The sequence below is a fragment of the Typopeltis vanoorti genome, chromosome 12 (genome assembly GCF_054136105.1).
Source record: "Typopeltis vanoorti isolate ZY-2024b chromosome 12, IOZ_Tvanoo_1.0, whole genome shotgun sequence".
Lineage (NCBI taxonomy): Eukaryota > Metazoa > Arthropoda > Arachnida > Uropygi > Thelyphonidae > Typopeltis > Typopeltis vanoorti.
In genome coordinates, this window is record NC_143560.1 from 21,313,832 (window position 1) to 21,335,583 (window position 21,752).

Genomic DNA, 21,752 nt, shown 5'->3' on the forward strand with positions numbered 1-21,752 from the left:
TTTTGGATTTTGCTAAGGCTTTCGACAGAATACAGCACGGTAGACTGTTGCATAAATTGAAGAATATCGGAATGAATTATAAAATATTGGCATTAATAAGAGGATGGCTGACTGACAGATATCAAAAAAGTGGTATACGGGCAATGCGAGTCTGCAAAATTTAAAGTAACCAGTGGTGTACCACAAGAATCAGTCTATTTTCCACTATTATTCAATCTGTACATTAATTTTGAGAAGGATTTGACAGGTGACATAGAGTTATTTTATGATGATGCAAAGATAGGTAGGGTATTCAAGGAATGCTGCTGATATGCAGTACTTGAAGAATGAAAGCTGGTTTTGTGGGCATGGGAAAATGGATGTCAGTAAATGTAAAGTACTGTACTTTGGTGTGATTAGATATCCAATGTCGTATTATATTGGTCTTGAAGAAACTGATCACTAGAGATCTTGGAGTATTAGTAGATAGAAAGTTGAAGTTCGGGGTTCCCACTGCAATTCTGATATAGTGGAAAGAGTGCAAAAGAGATGTTAAATAAGATATCAGGATTTTGGAATACTGATTACAAAGACAGATTAGTAATTTGTAGACTGCAGACACTAGCAAACAAGAGAAAGAGGGATGATATGATTTTAGACATAAACTTCTGAAAAGGTCATACAGGATTTCAGTTGACGGAATTTTTCATTTTATAGAGGGTGGGGAAAGGACAAATGGCATCCTTGGAAGCTGAGAATGAATGCTGCTAAGAAGGGGGTTAGATCTAGATTTTTCTCTCATAGAGTGGTGCATGATTGGAATGGACTGCTACTTTAAATTGCACACACAATGTTGTGTGTGTGCAAGTAGTGTGAATGAATTCAAAAACTAGTATGATAGCTGGTGTGTGTAGCATGCGGCCTCGCTCAATGTGTCTTTGACTCCTTGGAGGGCTCTCTTAATAATAACAATCCTCTATTTATGTGGATTCAATTTTAAACTTTTTTCCTATGCCATATATACATATATGTTATACCGCTGTCTATACATTGCTATGCAATTGTATGCATGTGTCGACTGCAGCACATTACCTCATATCTGTGAGTTCAAAATTCATTGCTGATTTGAAGATGAAGTTTAAAAACAGAGTACGTAAACATTGGTTCAATACACTTCCGATGCTATTGTTTCCACATGTACATAATTTATCACAGATTTAATCTGCATCCTTATTAACTTTTTTTTTTTATGTAAAGTATAAAGTATATAAAGTATATAAAGGAGACAAAAAAATATACATATAAAAATAAGAGGAACATGAAAAATGTGAACCTCATTCTCAATGATCAAAGTACAGAATAAATAAAGCATTTAAGATATTTAGGCAAATATTTTAGCAAAGATGTCAAATTATGGAAATACATTATCACGAAATTCCTGACATGCACCATCAAGAGAGTGTACAGGATATTATGAAGGATATTACATGAAAGTTTACATCACTGCAAAATTCCTAACAACAATTTTCCTTCAAATTTATCTGTTATTGATCAGGATTTAATATTGTCAAATCTTACATTTTGGTCTTCTAAAGAACTGCTTACTGTATCAATCCATCTAAATCTTGGACTTCCTCTAGGTCTTTCCATTCCTCTCATGAATTCGAAATTCCTGACATGCACCATCAAAAGAGTGTACAGGATATTTATGATGGATATTACATGAAAGTTTACATCACTGCAAAATTTCTAACAACAATTTTCCTTCAAATTTATCTGTTATCCATCAGGATTTATCATCATCAAATTCCTGCCATGTATCCTCAAGGGGTGTACAGGATATGATAGTACTACATGAAAAAAATTACATCATTATTAACTTCTTATCTACAATTTTCCCCGAAATCAGTCTGTTACTTGTCAAGACTCCAACATTATCAGATCTTATATTTCTATCATCTAAGGCACTTTGTACTGTATCAATCCACCTATATCTTGGTCTTCCTCTGGGTCGTTTTCCTGCCAACCTGGCAGAGAACACTTGTTTTGCTAATCTTTCTTTGCCCATTCTGTTTAAGTGACCATACCACCTGAGATTAGCTCTGCTAACGCATTCCGGGATGCTGACACTTCCTTTCCTAATATCCTCGTTTTTAATATGATATTGCCATTGATGCCATCTGTTCACGCCTCTAATCTTTCTCAGGACTCTCATATCTGCGGTCTCTAGTCTTTGGTCAAGTGTTTTACTTCTGACCCAGCTCTCAGATCCATAAGTTAAAACTGGTTTGAACAGTGTCTTGTATACAGCTAATTTAGTGTTCCGACTAATTTCTCTCTTATTCCATATGAATTTATTCAATTGACTTCCCACCATACCAGCTTTGCTATAGATATGGTATGAAACCATATCTATTACAACAGTTATTCAATTTAGTCAGAGAAGCTTGCAGATTTATAGAGGATTTATTTAGAAGTATAACATCGTCTGCATTAAGCAAAGAGCTGACATTAACATCTCCAATTTTGATATCATGTTTAATACCACTTTCCTTCATAATGTGATCCATATAGATAATGAATAGCAGAGGGGATAATGTACATCCTTGTCTCACACCAGATTTAACATTAAACCACCTTCCTGTACTTCCTTCAATTCTAACTGCTGACTTACAACTCAAATAAAGACTAAGTATTGCTTGATATAATGCCCCATTGACACCATATAACTGTAGCGTATTGAATAGCTTCTCTCTTGGCACCTTGTCATATGCCTTTTCCAAATTGACAAAACTTAAATACAGATCTTTGTTATATTCCTATGCTTTCTCGACTATTTGTTGTAAAGTGAAGATCTGATCCTGACAGCCTCTATTTAGCCTGAATTCAGCTTGTTCTTCACCAAGCTTTTCTTCTACAATTCTTCTCAACCGTTTCTCAAGTTGAGAAGAATTGTGAAAGATCTTGCATAGATCTGCAAAGGAACACTCAGTAGGGAAATACCTCTGTAATTCTCACATACAGTTTTATTTCCCTTTTTATATATGGGTACTATGAGAGCTCTACTCCAATCATCGGGAGTTCGTCCCTCTGTCCAGGCTTTCTGAATTATGCAGTGCAGCGAATGTAAGACTCTTATACCACCATACTTCAGCATTTCTGGATGAATATCATCTACTCCTGCTGCCTTTTCACATTTCAAGCCTTTGATGGCTTTTTCTACTTCAAGTATGAATATGTATTCCTGACTGCATGCCTGGTCAGTGTTTTTTTACCACTGTGCTGTCATCACTGCTTGTTTCATTTAGCAGTTTTTCAAAGTAATTACTCCATACTTCAAGGATATCTTTTTCTCCCATTTGCATATCACCTTTATCATCTCTAACTCCTTTTACAGCACTCTTTCCTCCATTCCTAAGCTTCTTCAACAACTTCCAGAATATTTTGCTACCTTCTTGATATTTATTTTCTATATTCTTGCCAAAGTCCTCCCATGACTTTTGTTTAGCTAGTTTTACACAGTGTTTAGCATTCTTGCATTTGTCTCTGTATTCTCTAAGAGCACAAGCTGACTTATTTGCCAGGAACTTTTGATATGCTTTCTTCTTTTCCTTCACTGCCTCTCAGGATTTGATATTGTCAAATCTTACATTTTGGTCTTCTAAAGAACTGCTTACTGTATCAATCCATCTAGATCTTGGTCTTCCTCTAGGTCTTTTTCCAGCCATCATGGCAACAAATACCTGTTTTGCTAACCATTCCTCTCACATTCTGTTTAAGTGAGTATACCACCAGAAATTAGTTCAAGGATCCCACATTCCTGAATGCTAATAATGTCAATTTCTAATTTAATATCTTCTTTTTAATATAGTCCTGCCAATTAATACTATCTTTTCACTCCTCTAATCTTTCTAAGAATGCTTATATCTGTGGTCAAATGTTTTATCTCTAACCCAGCCCTCAGATACATACGTTAAAATTGGTTCGAACACTGTCTTGTATATAGCTAGTTTGATGTTTTGACTAATTTCTATGATATTATATATAAATTTATTCAGGTAACTTCCTACCTTAGTCCGCGCGGTTAGCCTAGTGGCTTTGCGCTTCGCAACCATATGCCTGGGGAAGGAGTGTCCTAGGTTCAATTTCCGTCCACGATGTGAGGAGCTTAAGGATCTTCCTCAGCCATAGCCAAGTTAGCCGGTCTTGGGCATGGGTAGCAGGGTTTTTTCCGCCAGTTTATCTGGGGTTTTTCATCCCGCAAGCAGGCAAACCGGCCCCGTGAACACACAGGTTACAGTCATAAATACTTACGGCAAGGAAGGCAACGGGAAACCACCTTGCTCATAATCATCTCTCCCTAGAATGGTAGCATATAGCTACCCTCCCGCGCCCATATGGCAGATGGGAACCAGAAGAAGAACTTCCTACCATACTATCTTTGCTAATTGTGTTGTCTATTTCCAAATTTAATTTGCCATCTTCACTAAAAAATTGTACCTAAACAGCTGAAATGTTTACTTGTCTATGAGTTCTCCATTCAGGATGCAATTGATGTTTTCATGTTTCTGTCTATTTTCTCAGTCTGTCTTTTTATTGCTGATTTTCATACAAAATGTATAACAGTTCTCATTCAATTTAGTAATGGAATCCTGTAGGCTTGTTATGGATTTATTTAACAGTAATATCATTTGCATAAAGTACAGAGATAAGCTGAATATTTCTAATTTTGATATCATTCCTAATGCCACTCTCCTTTATATGTGAACCATATAGATGATAAATAACAGTGAAGATAAAGTGCACCCTTGTATCATTGCACACCTGATTTAACATGAAACTATTTTCCTGTACCTCCTTCAATTCTAACTGCTAGCTTACACAACCTCAGATATTGTCTATGTATTGCCATATAATGTTTCACTTACGCTGTTATATAACTGTAGCATTTTAAACAGCTTTTCTCTTGGCATCTTGTCATGTGCTTTTGCCTAATCTACAAAACTCAAATGCATGTCCCTGTTACATTTCCATGATTTCTCAGCTACCTGTATTAAAGTGAAAATCTGATAATGACAACCTCTATTTAGCCTAAACCCAGATGATCCTTCCCAAGATTTCCTTCTGAAATTTCTATTAGTCTCTTATCATAAATCTTACCTGGAACACTCAATATGGATATTCATCATAATTTTGATATACTATTTTACATGAAAGCTCTACTCCAATCATATGGAATTCAACACTCCTGAGCAGACCTTCTAAAATACCTTCATATTTCAGCATTTTGTGATATCATCTATTCCAGCTGCCTTTCCACATTTCAGGCTTTTGATAGCTTTATAGCTATCAAAAGCTAACATGCTTACAACATGTTACTCTATCATCCATGTAATTCATTGGGTTTACTGAATTGTAATGGTACATGTTCCACAATATAATGTTAAAAAAAAAATCCTTCTTCATTCTTGTTTTTATATGTATATTGAGAAAGGATTTATTCTTGAATTTCCTATTTACCAACTTCACATATCAACTGATAAATATAAATCACAGCAGACCTATCTAATTTTTTTTTCTTCTGCATCCTAATATTTATGAAGAAAAGAGTAGAAATAAACAACTTATGTGCTTCTGAACATTTACTGTTGCTTGTTTTCAGTACAGCTCTTCCCCTCATTTTGATAATTAAATCCATAATAATCAATAAATGAAAGCTTGCTCATTTATTTTCTCAAGTCTAACTTAAGTGCTAATGTTAAAAAGAATTGTACTTACCTTCTCTTTGTCCTTTCCTTAGAACTACATAAGAAAATCTTTCAACAGATGTATTACTCTTTCTCTAAGAAAATTTTATAAATAAATCACCATCAAAAATGAATTCAATTTAAACCAAAAGCCATCAAAATGTAAAACTACTTTAAAATAATCAAAACACTTGTAAGTGTAGATAAATGTTTTTGTTTGTCTGTATGTTTACCTGTATGATTGCCAGAGTTTGGCAATCTATTGTAGATTACAAGGAGATAAACTAAAGGTTAGATAATCTAGAAAGCCTGCTCCTGAAGCAAACAAAGTACTTTCTCAAGCCAGGAAGACCTCTAATGAACAATGTGTCTCACACTTGGCAATAAAATCCATCTACCACCTAAAGACACTCACAAACATCCATATCTGCAACAGGATTCAAATCCACAGCCTACTGATTGGAGAATGAAAGGGCTATAGCCAAAAACGTTAGCTAGAATAAATAAAGAATTAATAATATGGCTCATATTTCATTTGAGCCAGACATACATTTTAACTATAGATAAATTACGTAAATTATTTCTGAATGTGCTTGCCTTATGAAACATAAATTATTTCTGTTTTTCATATAAGATATATGTGAATTTTGCATCAATAAAAGCAAAGAAAAGAAGTTCAAACTGATATTCTCAATTTGAATCTTTCATTTCCTCCTTATATGATGGTGGTCTGAAAAGTTCTCGGCCTAACACATATAAGTGAGAATTCTCACTTATATATGAAGATCAGAATTACTTCGATCAATTAGTCATATGAAATGAAGCATTAAACACAACTGTTAGGCAGAAAATTTCAGTATAATTTTTTATCTCCTTGATCATAATACATCTTCATAGATTATCATCTCCATCATCTGAAGATCCATATGCTAACCATATCAAATATAATATCCTTTTTTACTGTTATCAATAGATAGTAGAAAAATAAATTTGGTATTAAAATATTAATCTTCGATTATCAGATACTTTTAGGCAGTATTGGAAGGAGGGAAAAGTTTGTGCTTTTGTATTGTCAGTTCTAAGAGCATGACATATTCTGCTCGTAGCAGTTTATTATAATATGAAAATGAATTTATTAAGATTCATTTTCATATATCTCATGATACCTCTTAAAATACCAATGAGAACTTTTTTTATGTCAATTCAGAAGGCAATAAATTTATAGTCCGTATGCATGTGCACATGAACACACACACAGACACACCATCATGGATGAGTTAAAGGTTTAACAATCTGGAAATCCTGCTCTAGAGATCAAATATGGAACTTTTCTCATGATATTTCAGGCCTCTAATAATTATGGTGGTGGTTACACAGTGAGCAATGAATATCACCCAAAAGCATTCACAAGCATCTATGCTATAGTGGGATTCAAACTCATAGCCAGTAGTCATGGAGCTTAACTTCACTAAAACTTAAAAGATGGGGGGACTTTGAATTAAAATATATAAGGAACTAATATTTTAATTAGTTTCTTAGATAATAGAGTCTTTATCACAGGCAATATTTTATTATTATTTTTTTTTTTTGATACTTCCCACTTACAGATTTCGGTCAGAAACTATAGTTATTTCTAAGAGTGTATGAACATATGTACAAATTTTACAAAAACCAGAGCAACATGACAACTGCTCACACACACACACAAAAAAATTGCTCTTTGTTATATCTTTGTATATTTGTATTTGTTATGTCTTGTGTTTCTTTATTTTCCTAAATTCTGTTTGTGTTCCCTCCTCAATTAATTTTATCTTTATTCTAATTCACTCCTTACTTCTCATTCCCTTAGTTACAGCCATCTATCAAAGTTCCCTAATTTTACTGTGGCCACACTCTTAGATGAACTCATGTGCAAATCCATCAGACAAAAAGATTGCCCCAAGGTAGAGCCAAATTTCTCCCTGGCTGAAAATCTGAAGTCAACTCCTTTTCAGAATTAAGAAAATTTATTTTTTTAATGCTGAACCATCTTAATTCCTATACAATAGAATTAATATTGTCAGAGAATCAGCCCACAGATTACTACACGATTTACTTAATCTAACACAAACAAACTTTACGATATTTTATCTTTTACTGCAGTCGTAACCAGTTCCCGTGCTTTTACTTAAGCAGGTTCTACTTTTAGCAAGAGGTGCAGTGACTTGAATAATCAGAACTTGATTTTTGTCAAGAAAACATGAAAGTTTATTCACTCCAAGTTATGATACATGTCATTCAAAGAAACTAAATTAAATGAGGAATTTCTAAGGACAAATGTTATACGAGCAGACAAGATCTATATTATACTCGACATCTCACATTAAGGCACAAACTGAGTCAAGTTGTCTCATTCCCACTCACTTATTACAGTTACGCTTATGAGTATCTTTCTCTCCCACAAATATTAAGACAGAACTATATTAAATCAATTCAATAACATGCCTAAAACGGTATACTTGTAGAACTACAAGATTCTCGCTGGAAGATTAGGTACTAGAGTCCTAAACATTTTCAATCACAAGAAATTTAACACTTTTGTTCACCCTGGCCTTAAATTACAATACTATGGACACAAAATTTCTACATTACCAACCAGTTCTATACTTCAGGAGGCTCTTCACATCTGATCTTCCTACAGGCTTACTTCGGGTGGTTTTATAGTTCTGGGGTCTGTTGTTCCTCGTATCGACTATCCAGTGATTTCGGTTACGAATCACTTCTTTTCCAGATACTCGAACTTCTCTGATGGAAAGGTACAGCTGGAGCTGCACGATATTTCGGCGTTCACTGGCCATTTCATTGCATCGACGAGAATGCTCGAACTCTGCTGCTACTTAACCGTATCGTTGCCACTTGACCATCCTGCCTTCACCCGAACGACTTCTCTTCGGCTCCTGCCACAGGATAAGGACTACAAAAAATTTTAGAGAGAGCTCACGCTGCCAAACCCTTTATACTCCTCCGCGTCTACTCTCCTTACGTCATTGGTTGCACCTGCTACACAAGCCTCTTTGCACACCTTATCTTCACCCTTCCCGTCACGTCTCCACATGGGCATTGCACGTGCCTCGGACATCGTATTACTGCCTGGGGTCACACTTATAATCGAATTATACAAAATTCTTCATTTTTCCCTGCCTTTCCTGCTACAATATTACCTTTTTTATATCTTAATTCTTGTCTGTTATTTACAGGGCCATTTATAAAACAATACATAGAAAGATTACAAGAAGGAATCATTAGTACTATATTTACAAAATTCAAATTTATACCTATTTACAAGCATTTCTTTTGGGGAATTGTGCATTCCAGATTTAACATCTTGGTCTAAATGGATAATAAACCTTGTTGGCAGACTCCACTGAAGTGAAATTTTCATCATGAAGTGTTTAACCCAGTTTTTCTTAACTAGGGTTCTGTAAGCAAATTCTCAAGGGTTCTGGTTCCATGAGAAATTGTGGGATAAATAAATAATAAATAAGACAAACCATGAAAGAAAATTTTGAAATACAAAAGAAATTCTTGCCTAGCAACCGGCAATGCTGAAGTAATCTCTATGCATTACCAAATGCCTTTCTATTTTGATTTGGATGTGATTAAAATTCTTCCAATTTACCCCTTTACAATGTAAGCTGACATATACGTGGGTGGTCTGAAACATTCTCGATCTAACAATGAAAAACGAATTTATAATTTCAAAATTATTTTTATTTTTCAACATAATCTCCCTTAAGACTAATACATTTATTTCAGAGATGCTACAGCGCCGTTATCCCCTCGCTGTAGTGGTTCTCAGTAAGATCTGAAAAATACCCCTCTACAGCTGCAATCACCTCTTGATTTGAAGCAAAACATGACCAGTGAAAAAGAGTTTTAGTTTTGGGAAGAGATAGAAGTCAGAGGGAGCCAAATCTGGGGAATAGGGCAGATGTTCCAACAATTCATAGTTCAGATTCCTTAATTTTCCCATTGCCAAAACACCTTTGTAGGCAGGTGCATTTGTCCTGATAAAAGATGATTTTTTCCCTTCTGCAAGGTCTTTTCTCACAAATTTTTTTGTCTAGTCTGGTTAAAAGATCGGAATAGTATTCCCCAGTTATTGTTTTACCCTTTTCAAGATAATTAATAAACAAAATGCCTTTAGCATCCCAAAACACTGATGCCATAACCTTTCCTGCTGATGGAACTGACTGTCTTCTTTGGCACTGAACGACCAGCTTCTGTCCACTGTTTTGACTGCTATTTGGATACTGGTGTGTAATGGTGAATCCAAGTCTCATCCATAGTAATAAATTGATGCATAAAATCAGTTTTATTGTTAAAACGTTCCATGCACTGTTCAGAGATTTTCATGCGAGTGCGTTTTTGATCTGCTGTGAGCAAGTGCACATCCATCTTGCGCAAAGCTTTTTCATTTGCAATTCTTCATGCAAAATATATCCTAAACATTCTTTTGAAATGCCTATAATCTCAGCAATTTACTGTACTTTGACTCGCAGGTCATCCAGTACCATATTGTGCGCTCTTGATCAATGATTTCTGGTGTTGTTGCACTTTTCGGACGTTCTTCATGTGGGTCACCTTCAAGGCTGGTATGCCCACGTTTAAACTCAAGAGCCCACTTCTTAATCGTCAAAAATGAAGGAGAACAGTGCCCATAAACTTTTATGAACTTCAAATGAATTTCTTTTGGCGTTAAACCTTCTTTTACAAAGAATTTTATAACTGCACTATACTCAATTTTATCCATTTCAAGGGATACAGACAACACTTTTGCTTCAGACATCTGTATAAAACAAACTGCTTGATAGAATGACTTACAATTTCAGATTAATGCTTATGACAGATGTACCAACTTAGAAAAAAAAATCTTGCCAATAGTGTTGCCATCTATGGTCGAGGCCAAGAACTTTTCAGACCACCTTCATATGTGGTAATTCTTTAGAAATAAATGGTCTTGGAAATAATTTTGAAGCAACTGAATTGTGCTCCTGATACTAACTTCTTCTGGACTATAAATTTACGTTTTCATACACAGAGGTTCCTAGAAATATGAAAATATATTTTAAGGGTTTTTTCATGGGGTTGGGAATTGGTAGCCTAATAGTCTTAATGTGACATTAATGCAGCTATGTTATTTTATACTGGAATTTTAGCATATACAAGATAATGCTAAAATTACTGAAGGAGGGGGGAGGTATACTATGAGGGTGGTCTGAAAAGTTCTCGGCCTCGACCATAGATGGCAACACTATGGCAATAATTTTTTTTTTTCTAAGTTGGTATATCTGTCGTAAGCATCCATGGTCGAGATGGCACATCTCGACACAAGTCATTCTATCAAGTAGTTTGTTTTATACAGCTGTCTTGAGTATCGTGCGGTTATAAAATTCTTTGTAGAAAAAGATTTAATGCCAAAAGAAATTCATTCAAAGTTCATAAAAGTTATGGGCACTCTTCTCCTTCATTTTTGACAATTAATAAATGGGCTGCCGAGCTTAAACAAGGCTATACCAGCCTTGAAGACGATCCACGTGAAGGATATCCAAAAAGTGTAACAACACCAGAAATCATTGATCGATTGCACGATATGGTATTGGATGACCGACGAGTCAAAGTGTGTGAAATTGCTGAGACTATAGGCATTTCAAAAAAATGTGTAGGATATATTTTGTGTGAAGAATTGCAAATGAAAAAGCTTTGCGCAAGACGGGTGCTACGCTTGCTCACAGCAGATCAAAAACGTACTCGCATGAAAATCTCTGAACAGTGTTTAGAGCATTTTAACAAGAATAAATCTGGTTTTGTGCATCGATTTATTACTATGGATGAGACTTGGATTCATCATTACACACCAGAAACCAAATAGCAGTGGACAGAAGCTGGTTGTTCAGCACTTTAGAAGACAAAGTTAGTTCCATCAGCAGGAAAGGTTATGGCATTGGTGGTTTGGGATGCTAAAGGCATTTTGTTTATTAATTATCTTGAAAAGGATAAAACAATAACTGGGGAATATTATTTCGATCTTTTAACCAGACTAGATGAAAAAATTCATGAGAAAAGACCTGGTTTGCAGAAGGAAAAAATCATCTTGCACCTGCCCAGAAAGGTGTTTTGGCAATGGGAAAATTAAGGGATCTGCACTATGAATTATTGGAACATCCACCCTATTCCCCAGATTTGACTCCCGCTGACTTCTATCTCTTCACAAAACTAAAACTCTTCCTTGCTGGTCAACGTTTTTCTTCGAATCAAGCAGCTGTAGAGGGGTATTTTGCAGATCTTACTGAGAACCACTACAGGGATGGGATAATGGCACTTGAGCATCGCTGGAATAAATGTATTAGTCTTAAGGGAGATTATGTTGATTGAAGAATAAAAATAATTTTGAAATTATAAATTCGTTTTTTCATTGTTAGGCTGAGAACTTTTCAGACCAACCTCGTACCACCATCTCACTACTTAATCATCCATCTATATACTATACCACCATCCACCATCTAAATATGTGCCATCCACTGCCTGTTAATAGTATTTTTGTCTATTAATTATGTGTGTGTTCTCTGGCTTGTTGGAAACCTCAGTAGCTAAGAGAAAAAAAAAACATCCACCCTGTGTGAGAATGGCAGATTGAACTTCAATTCAAAAAGTTCATATTCCTCTTTCCACGATGAGAAGAGAAATGAAGTCTTTTGTATTTGAAGAATGCAGTGTCCTGTCATTCCCCCAACACTGTGGCAGTGCTTAGTGTTTTATGTCACCCTTTCCCACAAGGTTGGTAAATGTACAGTGCAATGGTAGTAAATCTATAGTACATTAGTACCACTGGGTGAGCTAAAAAATTTTTAATTTTTTTAAAATTTATTAATATTTTTAATTATTATTATTTTTTTTAATATAATCTAAAAACTATTATAGATGCCAAATATGGAATTTTTCAAGCGACTTCAGGCTTCCAATAAGCTGGGAAGTAGTTCATATTTCAGACCTGAATCTGAATAATTTTTGAATGCCTTGTTTTCCTGGACATTTACAGTCATTTAAGGTATTTTAAGTCAAGTGCAATTCAAAGATTTTGGTATATTCTTTGACATCTTTAGTTTGAATCAACAACCATGGGTTCAAACCCCGTAGGTGCCTGATGCCATCTTGATATGATTCTTCCATTGCATTCTGTTTTGTGTAATATGACTCAGTTCATGTACAGAGTTTCCGCACCATTTGACAATGTCATCACCCCATTCTCTGTTTGGTCTTCCTCTTTTGTTCTTTCTTTCAATCATCCCAAACAGCAGGGTTTTTAATTTCCTCTCATTGTTCATTCTACATATAGATGTAGTTTCCTTTTGATTATTTTCTGGATTAGGTTTTCTTTTGGTTGTATTCGTCGATAGATTTCCTCATTGTTCACTTTCTGGATCCAGCTTATTCTCAAGATCTTTCTATAGCACTTCCTCTCAAATGCTAATATCCTCCTTTCAGATTCTCTCAGGAGTACCCAGGCCTCACATGCTGCTGAAGATACAGGTTTCCACAATATGTAGTTTAGTGTGTATCCTTATAGCTCGGCTCTTCCATATTTTGCCCATAGCTTTTAAGATAGCTGTTGCTCTGGCTATTCTAATTTTTACTTTTTTTTTGGGGGGGGGGGGTCATGTGTCATGTAGCATCCAAGATATGTGAAGCGTTCAACATTTTCCAATTGAAATCCTTCTATAGTAACTTTGTTCAATAACTCCTGTTGTCTGAATATCATTGTTTTAGTTTGTTCAAAACTGACATTTAGTCCATATCTTTTTCCTTCTGTGTGTAGTGTTGGCAGTGTCTGTTCCATGTCTGTGCCTTCTTCAATCAGGACAATGTCATCTGCAAAGCAGAGGTAGTTTATTCTCATTCTATTTATTGAAATGCCTCCACCTTCTTCTGTAATCTTAGCTAGTGTTCTTCCCAGATATGTGCTGAAGATGATTGGTGATATTGGGTCCTCTTGTCTTGCACCTTGACTAGTGGCAAACCAATCTCCAGTCACACCTACTATCCTGACTGTTGCTTTTGCTTGTGCTTGGCTGTTTATATCTTCAACAGGTGGATCAATTTATTGTCCACACCATAGGATTTCAAGACTGCCCATTTTATATTTTGGTCAATAAAAGTCCACAAATCTTTTTGTTCTTTCTTTGAGCTTTCTCTGCTATTAGTCTCAGTGCGAGTATATGTTGCACTGTACTTTGATCTTTTCGAAATCCGGCTTGCTCATCAGGAAGATGTGCCTCCATATGACCCTTCAGGCATTCTATAAGTATGTTCATCAGCACTTTGCCAAGATGGCTCATTAATGCAACAGTTTTATAATTAGTGCATTCTAAAGCACTGCCTTCCTTATGAAGAACAACCAGGACTGATTTTTTCCACTCTTTGGGGACATACCCTGACCTCCATATTTCTTTACATAACCAATTCTTCCCCGTATTTTAGCATCTTGCTATTATGTTGTCATTTTCAGAACTCTTGTTGTTCTTGAGATGTTATATAGTCTTATTCAGCTCCTCTTCCAAGATGTCATTTACAAAGATCTCTGCTGGTGGAGAGATTGCTTTTAGTTCTTTGGTTACTTCTGTTGCAATATTTTAGTTTTTTTTTTTATATAGTTCACTGCAATATCTTGTCCATCTGTGTATGATTTCGTTCTTGTCCATCAATTAGTTTGAAAGCTAAATGCAAACATTTCTGATACAGCAATAATGCAGGATTCATTACAGTTTCCATTGCAGCTGTCTTCTTCTTCTTGTTCAACCTTTTGTTTCTGTCCACTGCTGGAAGAAGGTCTCCCCCATGATTTTCCAGACCACTCGGTTTTCTGCTCTCCCACCCATCTCACTCCTGCAATTTGTTTCAGTTCATCCCTCCACCTTCTTCTCGGTCTTCGTCTTCGTCTTGCTCCATCCATTGGTCTCCACTCTGTTGTTTTTCTAGTCCATCTCCAGTCACTGCATCTGGCAATATGGCCAGCCCATCTCCACTTAACCTGTTTAATGTATTTTACAATATCCATGACACCTGTTTGAGATCTTATCCAGGTATTTGTCTTCCTATCTCTTAATGCTATTTTTAGCATACTTCTTTCCATGCGATGTTGTGTTGTTCTCAGCTTTTTGTTTAGGGCTTCTGTTAAAGTCCACGTTTCTCCTCCGTATGTTAGGACAGGAAGTATGCACTGGTCGAAAGCTTTCCTTTTTAGACTCATAGAAATGTCACTTCTGAATATGTCTCTCATTTTCCCATAAGCCATCCATCCAAGGTGAATTCTTCGTTCAGTCTCTTTTCTTTGGCAATCCTCAAAGGATAACAATTGACCCAAATATACATATGAAGTAACTTCTATTTCATGATTTTCAACTTTGACAGTTCTATGGTTTATGTATTTATTCATCATTATTTTTATTTTTTCTCTATTTATTTTTAATCCAATTACTCTGGAGGCTTCATTTAGCTGATTTAGTCTTTCTTCCAGATCTTCAAGATTATCTGCTATTAGGACAATCATCATCATCATCCTTATACCCTCTTTTACCTTGCGGTGTCGAGGGTCCATTGATCATCGGACCTCATTCCGTTTACAGGATAAGGTGGTCAGCCTTATGCCCCGGTGTATCCTATGGCCTGTAGTGTTGAGTTCTCAAGGCCAATTTGCCTGCTTTGCGGGATGAAAAACCCCAGAATAAACTGGGGAAAAAACCCTGCTGTCCACGCCCAAGACTGGCTAACTTGGCTATGGCTGAGGAAGATCCTTCAGCTCCTCACGTCAACGACGGGAATCGAACCTAGGACACTCCTTCCCCAGGCATATGGTTGCGAAGCGCATAGCCACTAGGCTAACCGCGCGGACCTATATTAGGACAATATCATCTGCAAATTTCAGATGATGCAGCCTTTCTCCATTTATGTTTATTTCTTTTGTTTCCCAATCAAGGCTTCTAAAGACTTCCTCCAGTGCAGCTGTAATAATTTGGGAGATATGGTGCCGCCTTGCCAGATGCCTTTTTGTATTGGGAACTTTTCACTCTTTTTATATAATTTAATTACATTAGTTACATTATTGTAAATATGTTTTAGTGTTTCAATACATGGTTTCTCAGTTCCCTGGGTTTCAAGTGCTTTTAGTGTTGCAGATATTTTAACTGAATCAAATGTTTTTTCGTAGTCTATATAGGCCAGACATAAGGGTTTATTGTATTCAACTGATTTTTCAATAAGCTGTCTTAATGTGTGAATATGGTCCAAAGTATTGTAATTATGTTATGTTATGTTACTATGCAGCTAATAAAGAAAATTTTTTTTTTTCACAGGCTTTTTTAAAACATTCACAGAAAAAATTTCTTCTATTGCTTTTCTGGTGAATGCATCAGAGGTCCTTTAACAGTATATGCATCCAGAATATTTCAAACATTTAACTTGTTTGAAGCATTCTTCTGTTATAGCTAGCAAAACCAGTATCTAAAATGCTTTATTTCCATAAGGAAAGAAATTAAAGTTCAGCCTTGCAAGTCAGTTGTTAACAATGATGGGCTTTTGTTGGAAAGACCTAAATCTGGATCCTGTCTAAAACATAAAGAACCTTTATAACAACTTTTCAAGTGAGGGTGGGTTAGCCAGGAAGAAAAATCCTGCCATCTTAATATTCTCTAATGCAGATGGCAAGATTTTTTCTTCCTGAAAACATAAGTTTTCATCCTGCAAGACAGACAGTCAGAGAAAACCTGGAATTTGCAGACACAGATTTTATAGATAAGATTAACTCCTCTTCCCCTCTCCTTGGACATCATAATATTAATTATGCTTCTATGAAGTTAGGTTATGTGGATTTGACAGAAAACTGAGTCCAAAATGTCAAAGATAGATGAGAATTATGTACAATTCAAATCCACAGCCTCTGCAATTAGCTAACTGCTTTTACCAACACAGCTACCAATGTTAGGCACAATGTATTTTTTAAATTTACAGATTTTTGAGAACAGTATCAACTTAAGCTTGCTAGCTGTATGTCAAGATCTTCCTCCTGCATGACTGAAGCCTCCCACCACCATATACATTTCCCCTACCTACACATACATTAAAGATTCAGAAAAGGTCATCATTCCCATTTTCTTTTTCCCTATTTTACAATAATCTTTTGGAAATCCCTCCCAAAAAAGACAACATCCATTTCTTCATGCTGTTATTGTCCATTTTTCTTTTATTTTTATTATTTCTTGTTTTCATATATGATTTCTAAGACAGCATTTTTTTTTTCATATGGTTTATTTAATTGATATCAGTTCCCTTCTACAGAAGTATTTCTTTGGACTACTCCATCCTCCTTATTTATACTGTTATACAGATATTCCTGTATGATATATTTCAATAATGGAATACCATAAGTTGACATAATCAAAAGAAATAAAAACAGAGGAAAATTTACATAAAAACTTATTTAATATAAAATTTTTGTATTATGCCTATGTAAATGTCATAGGCATCTATCATCATTATGAGAAAATAGAACAGCAATTAAATAATTGCAATTCTAAAAAAAATTTAGGATAACTAAATATGGTCAATAATTTCCTAAATTTAAAAAAAAAAAAAGATATATACAACTTTGCAGGAGAACAGAGAATAACTTGGAAGACATACAGAAGCTGAGCGAGTGTCGTAAAGTGAAACACATCAATTTTTGGTCACATAACTTTATTACCAAATACTAACACTAGATGGCATAATACATCCCATCATTTAAAAATGGTGACTTTCGATGGTGCAGAGCAAGCACATTGTGTGTTTTGGTTTGGTAAAATGAAGTCTGCAACACAAGTTTAGAGGAATTTCTGCATGCAATATGGCAAAGAACTTCTTAGTAGGTGCATGATCTACACAGCACAAGAATTTTGTGGAAACAGGCTGTTCTGTGCATCATCCAAGGTCAATGGGAAAGTCGCATGCTGCCAATGCTGTTGTAGAAGTTTGGGAAAGTTTCCAGAGAATCCCTGGAAAGGCAACCAGACGGGCATCTCGTCAAATTGGAATTCCGCATGTGACTGTGTGGTGTGTTTTACGACAGCATCTACATTTAAGGCCCTACAAATTTACCTTCGTACAATTTGAAGAAAGATGATAAGAAGATACATCAAGACTTTTGTATGGAAATAATCATTAGGACATAACAAAATGAGGCCTCTTTGGACCGATCATTTTCACATAAGTGGACAATAAACACTCAACTGCAGAATTTGGGAATGCGAAAATCCACATGCCATTGTAGAACATGTTCATCGCACCCCAAAGACTAACTTTTTTGTAGCATGAGCAAGAAGAAAGTGTATGGACCCTTCATTTTTTCAGTGGTGTGTATCTGGACAACCTACAAGGGTACCTAATACCATGGTTAGATGACGATGACCATGACGGATGCTTATATTTCCAGCAAGACAGAGCACCTTTTCGTTATCTGAGACAAAGTTGTACCTTGACACCCATTTTCCAGGCAGATGGATTGGTAGAAGGGTGCCTGTAGCATAGCCACCACATTTTCCCGATCTTACACCATTAGATTTTATCTTGTGGAGTGTTGTATTGTCCATCTTGCTAACTGATCCATTTATGTTGGTTTGATGGACTTATCCTTATTTCTTTAAATTCCATTTTTATTTTGTTAGATGCTGATTGATACTGATCCGAATATAAGGAAAATTTATATTATCCTGCGCCACCCTATATTCAGATTAGTCTATACAATACAGAGGAATCAATCATCAACTAACTTTTGCAATCTCACTTTATACAGGCCGAGGTTAATATTATCATTTAAGGCTTCCGCAAGGTCCGATAAATTTTTATAAGTGGTACAGATGAAGAAAAATCAGGCAAACAACAAATTGAATTCAATAAAATAAACATTTAATACAGGGTTATAGAACATGTACATTTAAGCATCATTTTCTAAGCAAGATAATCTAATTGGATATTCAAAATATCTCTGAGACACTAGCCTCTCAGTTTGGTTTAAAGATTGAAGTTAAATTTACAGATCTTATTCTCCAACGCTTAAATACTATTATCACAACTTGTCTCTATTCAATGAGATAATTCAATTCTTTTATCCATCTACTTAGTTCAAATACTCATAACAAACATAAAACATTAGGCATCAAACATTCAGCTGTCAATTCTATATTCTTCCGAATAATTGAAAATGGTTCACACAGTTCAATGTTCCAGGATTTTACAGTAATTATTCTTAAGGTAGAATTCTCTAATTCTCTCTTAGTCAACAAACACTTAATTTAATTATGAGGCAGTTATCGTTTCAGGGGGGGGGGAACACTTTGAAGCTTCATACTTCGACTATTATTAGTAGAACGCCACACTTAATATTAAGATATATCAGGCGGAGCTAACTCTTATTTCTTCACATTGAAATACAAAAAGGATTGCTCTTACCGGGTTAGTTACACCTTTTACACACTGGGTTTACTAGCACACTTAAAACTATAGTTAACTATTACTTTGAAATAACACTATTCAAAAGAAATCAAATATTAAACATAGTTTCACAAGTCATGACGCACTTGTTTTAGGTAATCTACTTATTCCTTATTTTTTTCTTCTATGCATTAAATTCAGCTTTGCACTATTCTTCCTCAAAACAATTGGAATCTGTCGTAATTTTAGAATTCCGTAGAAATATTTCGAATTGCCTATTAATTTCCCGGTCCTTTCTTAATCTATTTATGGCATTTCCCAAATCCCTTTACTGCCACCCGTTACTTCACTCCTTGCTGTCCTGAATGCTTCTCCCCTCTTTACTTTCGTTTTCCAATTAAAATCGTTCATTCTTCCCGCCAAAATCCAGTTCCAGCCAGTTCAGCTTACATCTACTGCCTTCACTCCATATACATTGCCTTTTCACGTTCTGAACACACTCTGACTAAAAACAAGCTCTGTTTCTCCTTCAGCAGCCAATCAAATTCAATCAGAAGAATTACATAAAATCACTCTTACATACAGAAACAAAATAAAAGGATATTTTACAATTCATATAATATACATTTAAATATGATAAATACTAATTCTTAAAATATATTTGCACAGCTTCTTATAATATTAACACAGGAATAAATAAAAGAAATTGAATGACATTTTAACACAGAATTCTTTCATTACTAATACATATCTCAAAATTATATAATTAAACAGTAATAAATAAACTCAAAGTAATTTATATGAATAATATATTACAAGCAAGAGACTAACAACAAATAATATTTACAAGTCTTGCTTATAACATGGTGGATTATGTTAAATGTGAATGAAGTATTAAAACATAAAAATATCTTCATTCACAATTTAACAGGAGCTTTGAGAAAGATCAAGTATTTGTACCACCACCACCAGTCAATTTGGATAAGCTGTGTTCTAGAATTACTGCCACCATTGCTGAAGTTATGACAAATATGATCTGCTGCATGTGGCAGGAAATTGATTTCAGAGGGGACAGCTGCAGAATTACTGGAGGAGTCATATCAAACTTTAACTGTCTGTGTTGAAACTTGAAGTGTTATGCTACATTTGCATGATAATCAAAATTGTTCATCTCTTGCTATTTACCTTCTGTTGTCATTCAAAGTTGTATACCCCTTTTGAAACACTCTGTATGTATACACATATTATTATTATACAGGTATCTTCAAAGAATCAGATGACTGATCATGGGAGATCCATTATTCACACATTAGGCATCAATCTATTCTCATAGAGAGCATTCCACAGACCTGCCACAATCTTTGTCACTCACCTCTGGATCCTCTCTGCAACTTCTTCATCCCCATAGAATCTGGGAGTCCATATCTGTGCACAGTAGTCGAGATGTGGCTTTATTAAAGCCTTATATAGGAGAACAATAACCTCTCTATCCCTGCTTGTTAATGTGTTCTTCAACAACCACATAATCTGATGTGCCATTTTGGTTACCTCTGCAATATGCCTTCTAAACTTCAACTCCCTGTTCACAATCACACAAAGAAAGTTAGGAAAGATCATCATCATCAAATTCCTGCCATGTTCCTTCAAGGGGGTGTACAGGATATGATATACTACATGAAAAATTACATCATTACTAGCTTCCTATCTACAGTTTTCCTCCAAATCAGTCTGTTACTTGTCAAGACTCCAACATTATCAGATCTTATATTTCTATCGTCTAAGGCACTTTGTACAGTATCGATCCACCTATATCTTGATCTTCCTCTGGGTCATTTTCCTGCCAACCTGGCAGAGAACACTTGTTTTACTAATTTTTCTCGCCCATTCTATTTAAGTGACCATACCACCTGAGATTAGCTCTGCTAATGCATTCCTGGATGCTGACAATGTCAAGTTCTTGCCACTGAATCTCCAAAGTTTGGGTCTTGCTCTCAAACTCTTTAATTTTTTCTTCAATAATTTTTGTGTATTTTAGTCTACAGTTCACATCTGAGAGCTGCTCAATTTTTATTTTTATCATGAAATTCAATTTTATCCTGCTGAAGACTAAATAGTGATCACTTCCAATTTAAAATCCTCTGTACACTCTGGTGTCCTGCACCAGGGAGAAAACATCACTATCAACAATAACATAGTCAATGAGACTTTTCTTATTACTTGCCTCTTCTCTCCATGTGAATTTGCGCACATTTTTATGTTGAAACCTGGTGTTAGTAATAACCAGTCCATGTCCTGAGCAGAAATCCAACAGGTATTTGCCATTATTATTAGCTTTGCTCTTTACTCCAAATTTTCCCAAAATATTTTTGTATGTCTGACAATCATTTCCTACTCTGGTATTTAGAACCCCAACAAGGACCAACTTTTCCTTTTTTACTGTGTCAGTTGCTTTCTCTAAAGCATCAAAAAATTTCTCCACTTCTACCTTAGTAGAATCTTTTGTGGGACCATAGGCACAAATAAGTC

At 35.3% G+C, this 21,752-nt stretch overlaps 1 protein-coding gene across 1 annotated transcript in view; it reads right to left on the reverse strand.

Moving 5' to 3' along the window:
• The window catches only part of LOC150100621 (ribosome assembly protein METTL17, mitochondrial), a 256,639-nt gene that overhangs the window by 36,661 nt on the left and 198,226 nt on the right, over positions 1-21,752 (reverse strand). The window contains exon 13 of the mRNA XM_090401843.1: positions 5,758-5,821. Within this exon, the coding sequence (XP_090257969.1) occupies positions 5,758-5,821 (64 nt within the window). The remainder of the gene's footprint in view (positions 1-5,757; positions 5,822-21,752) is intronic.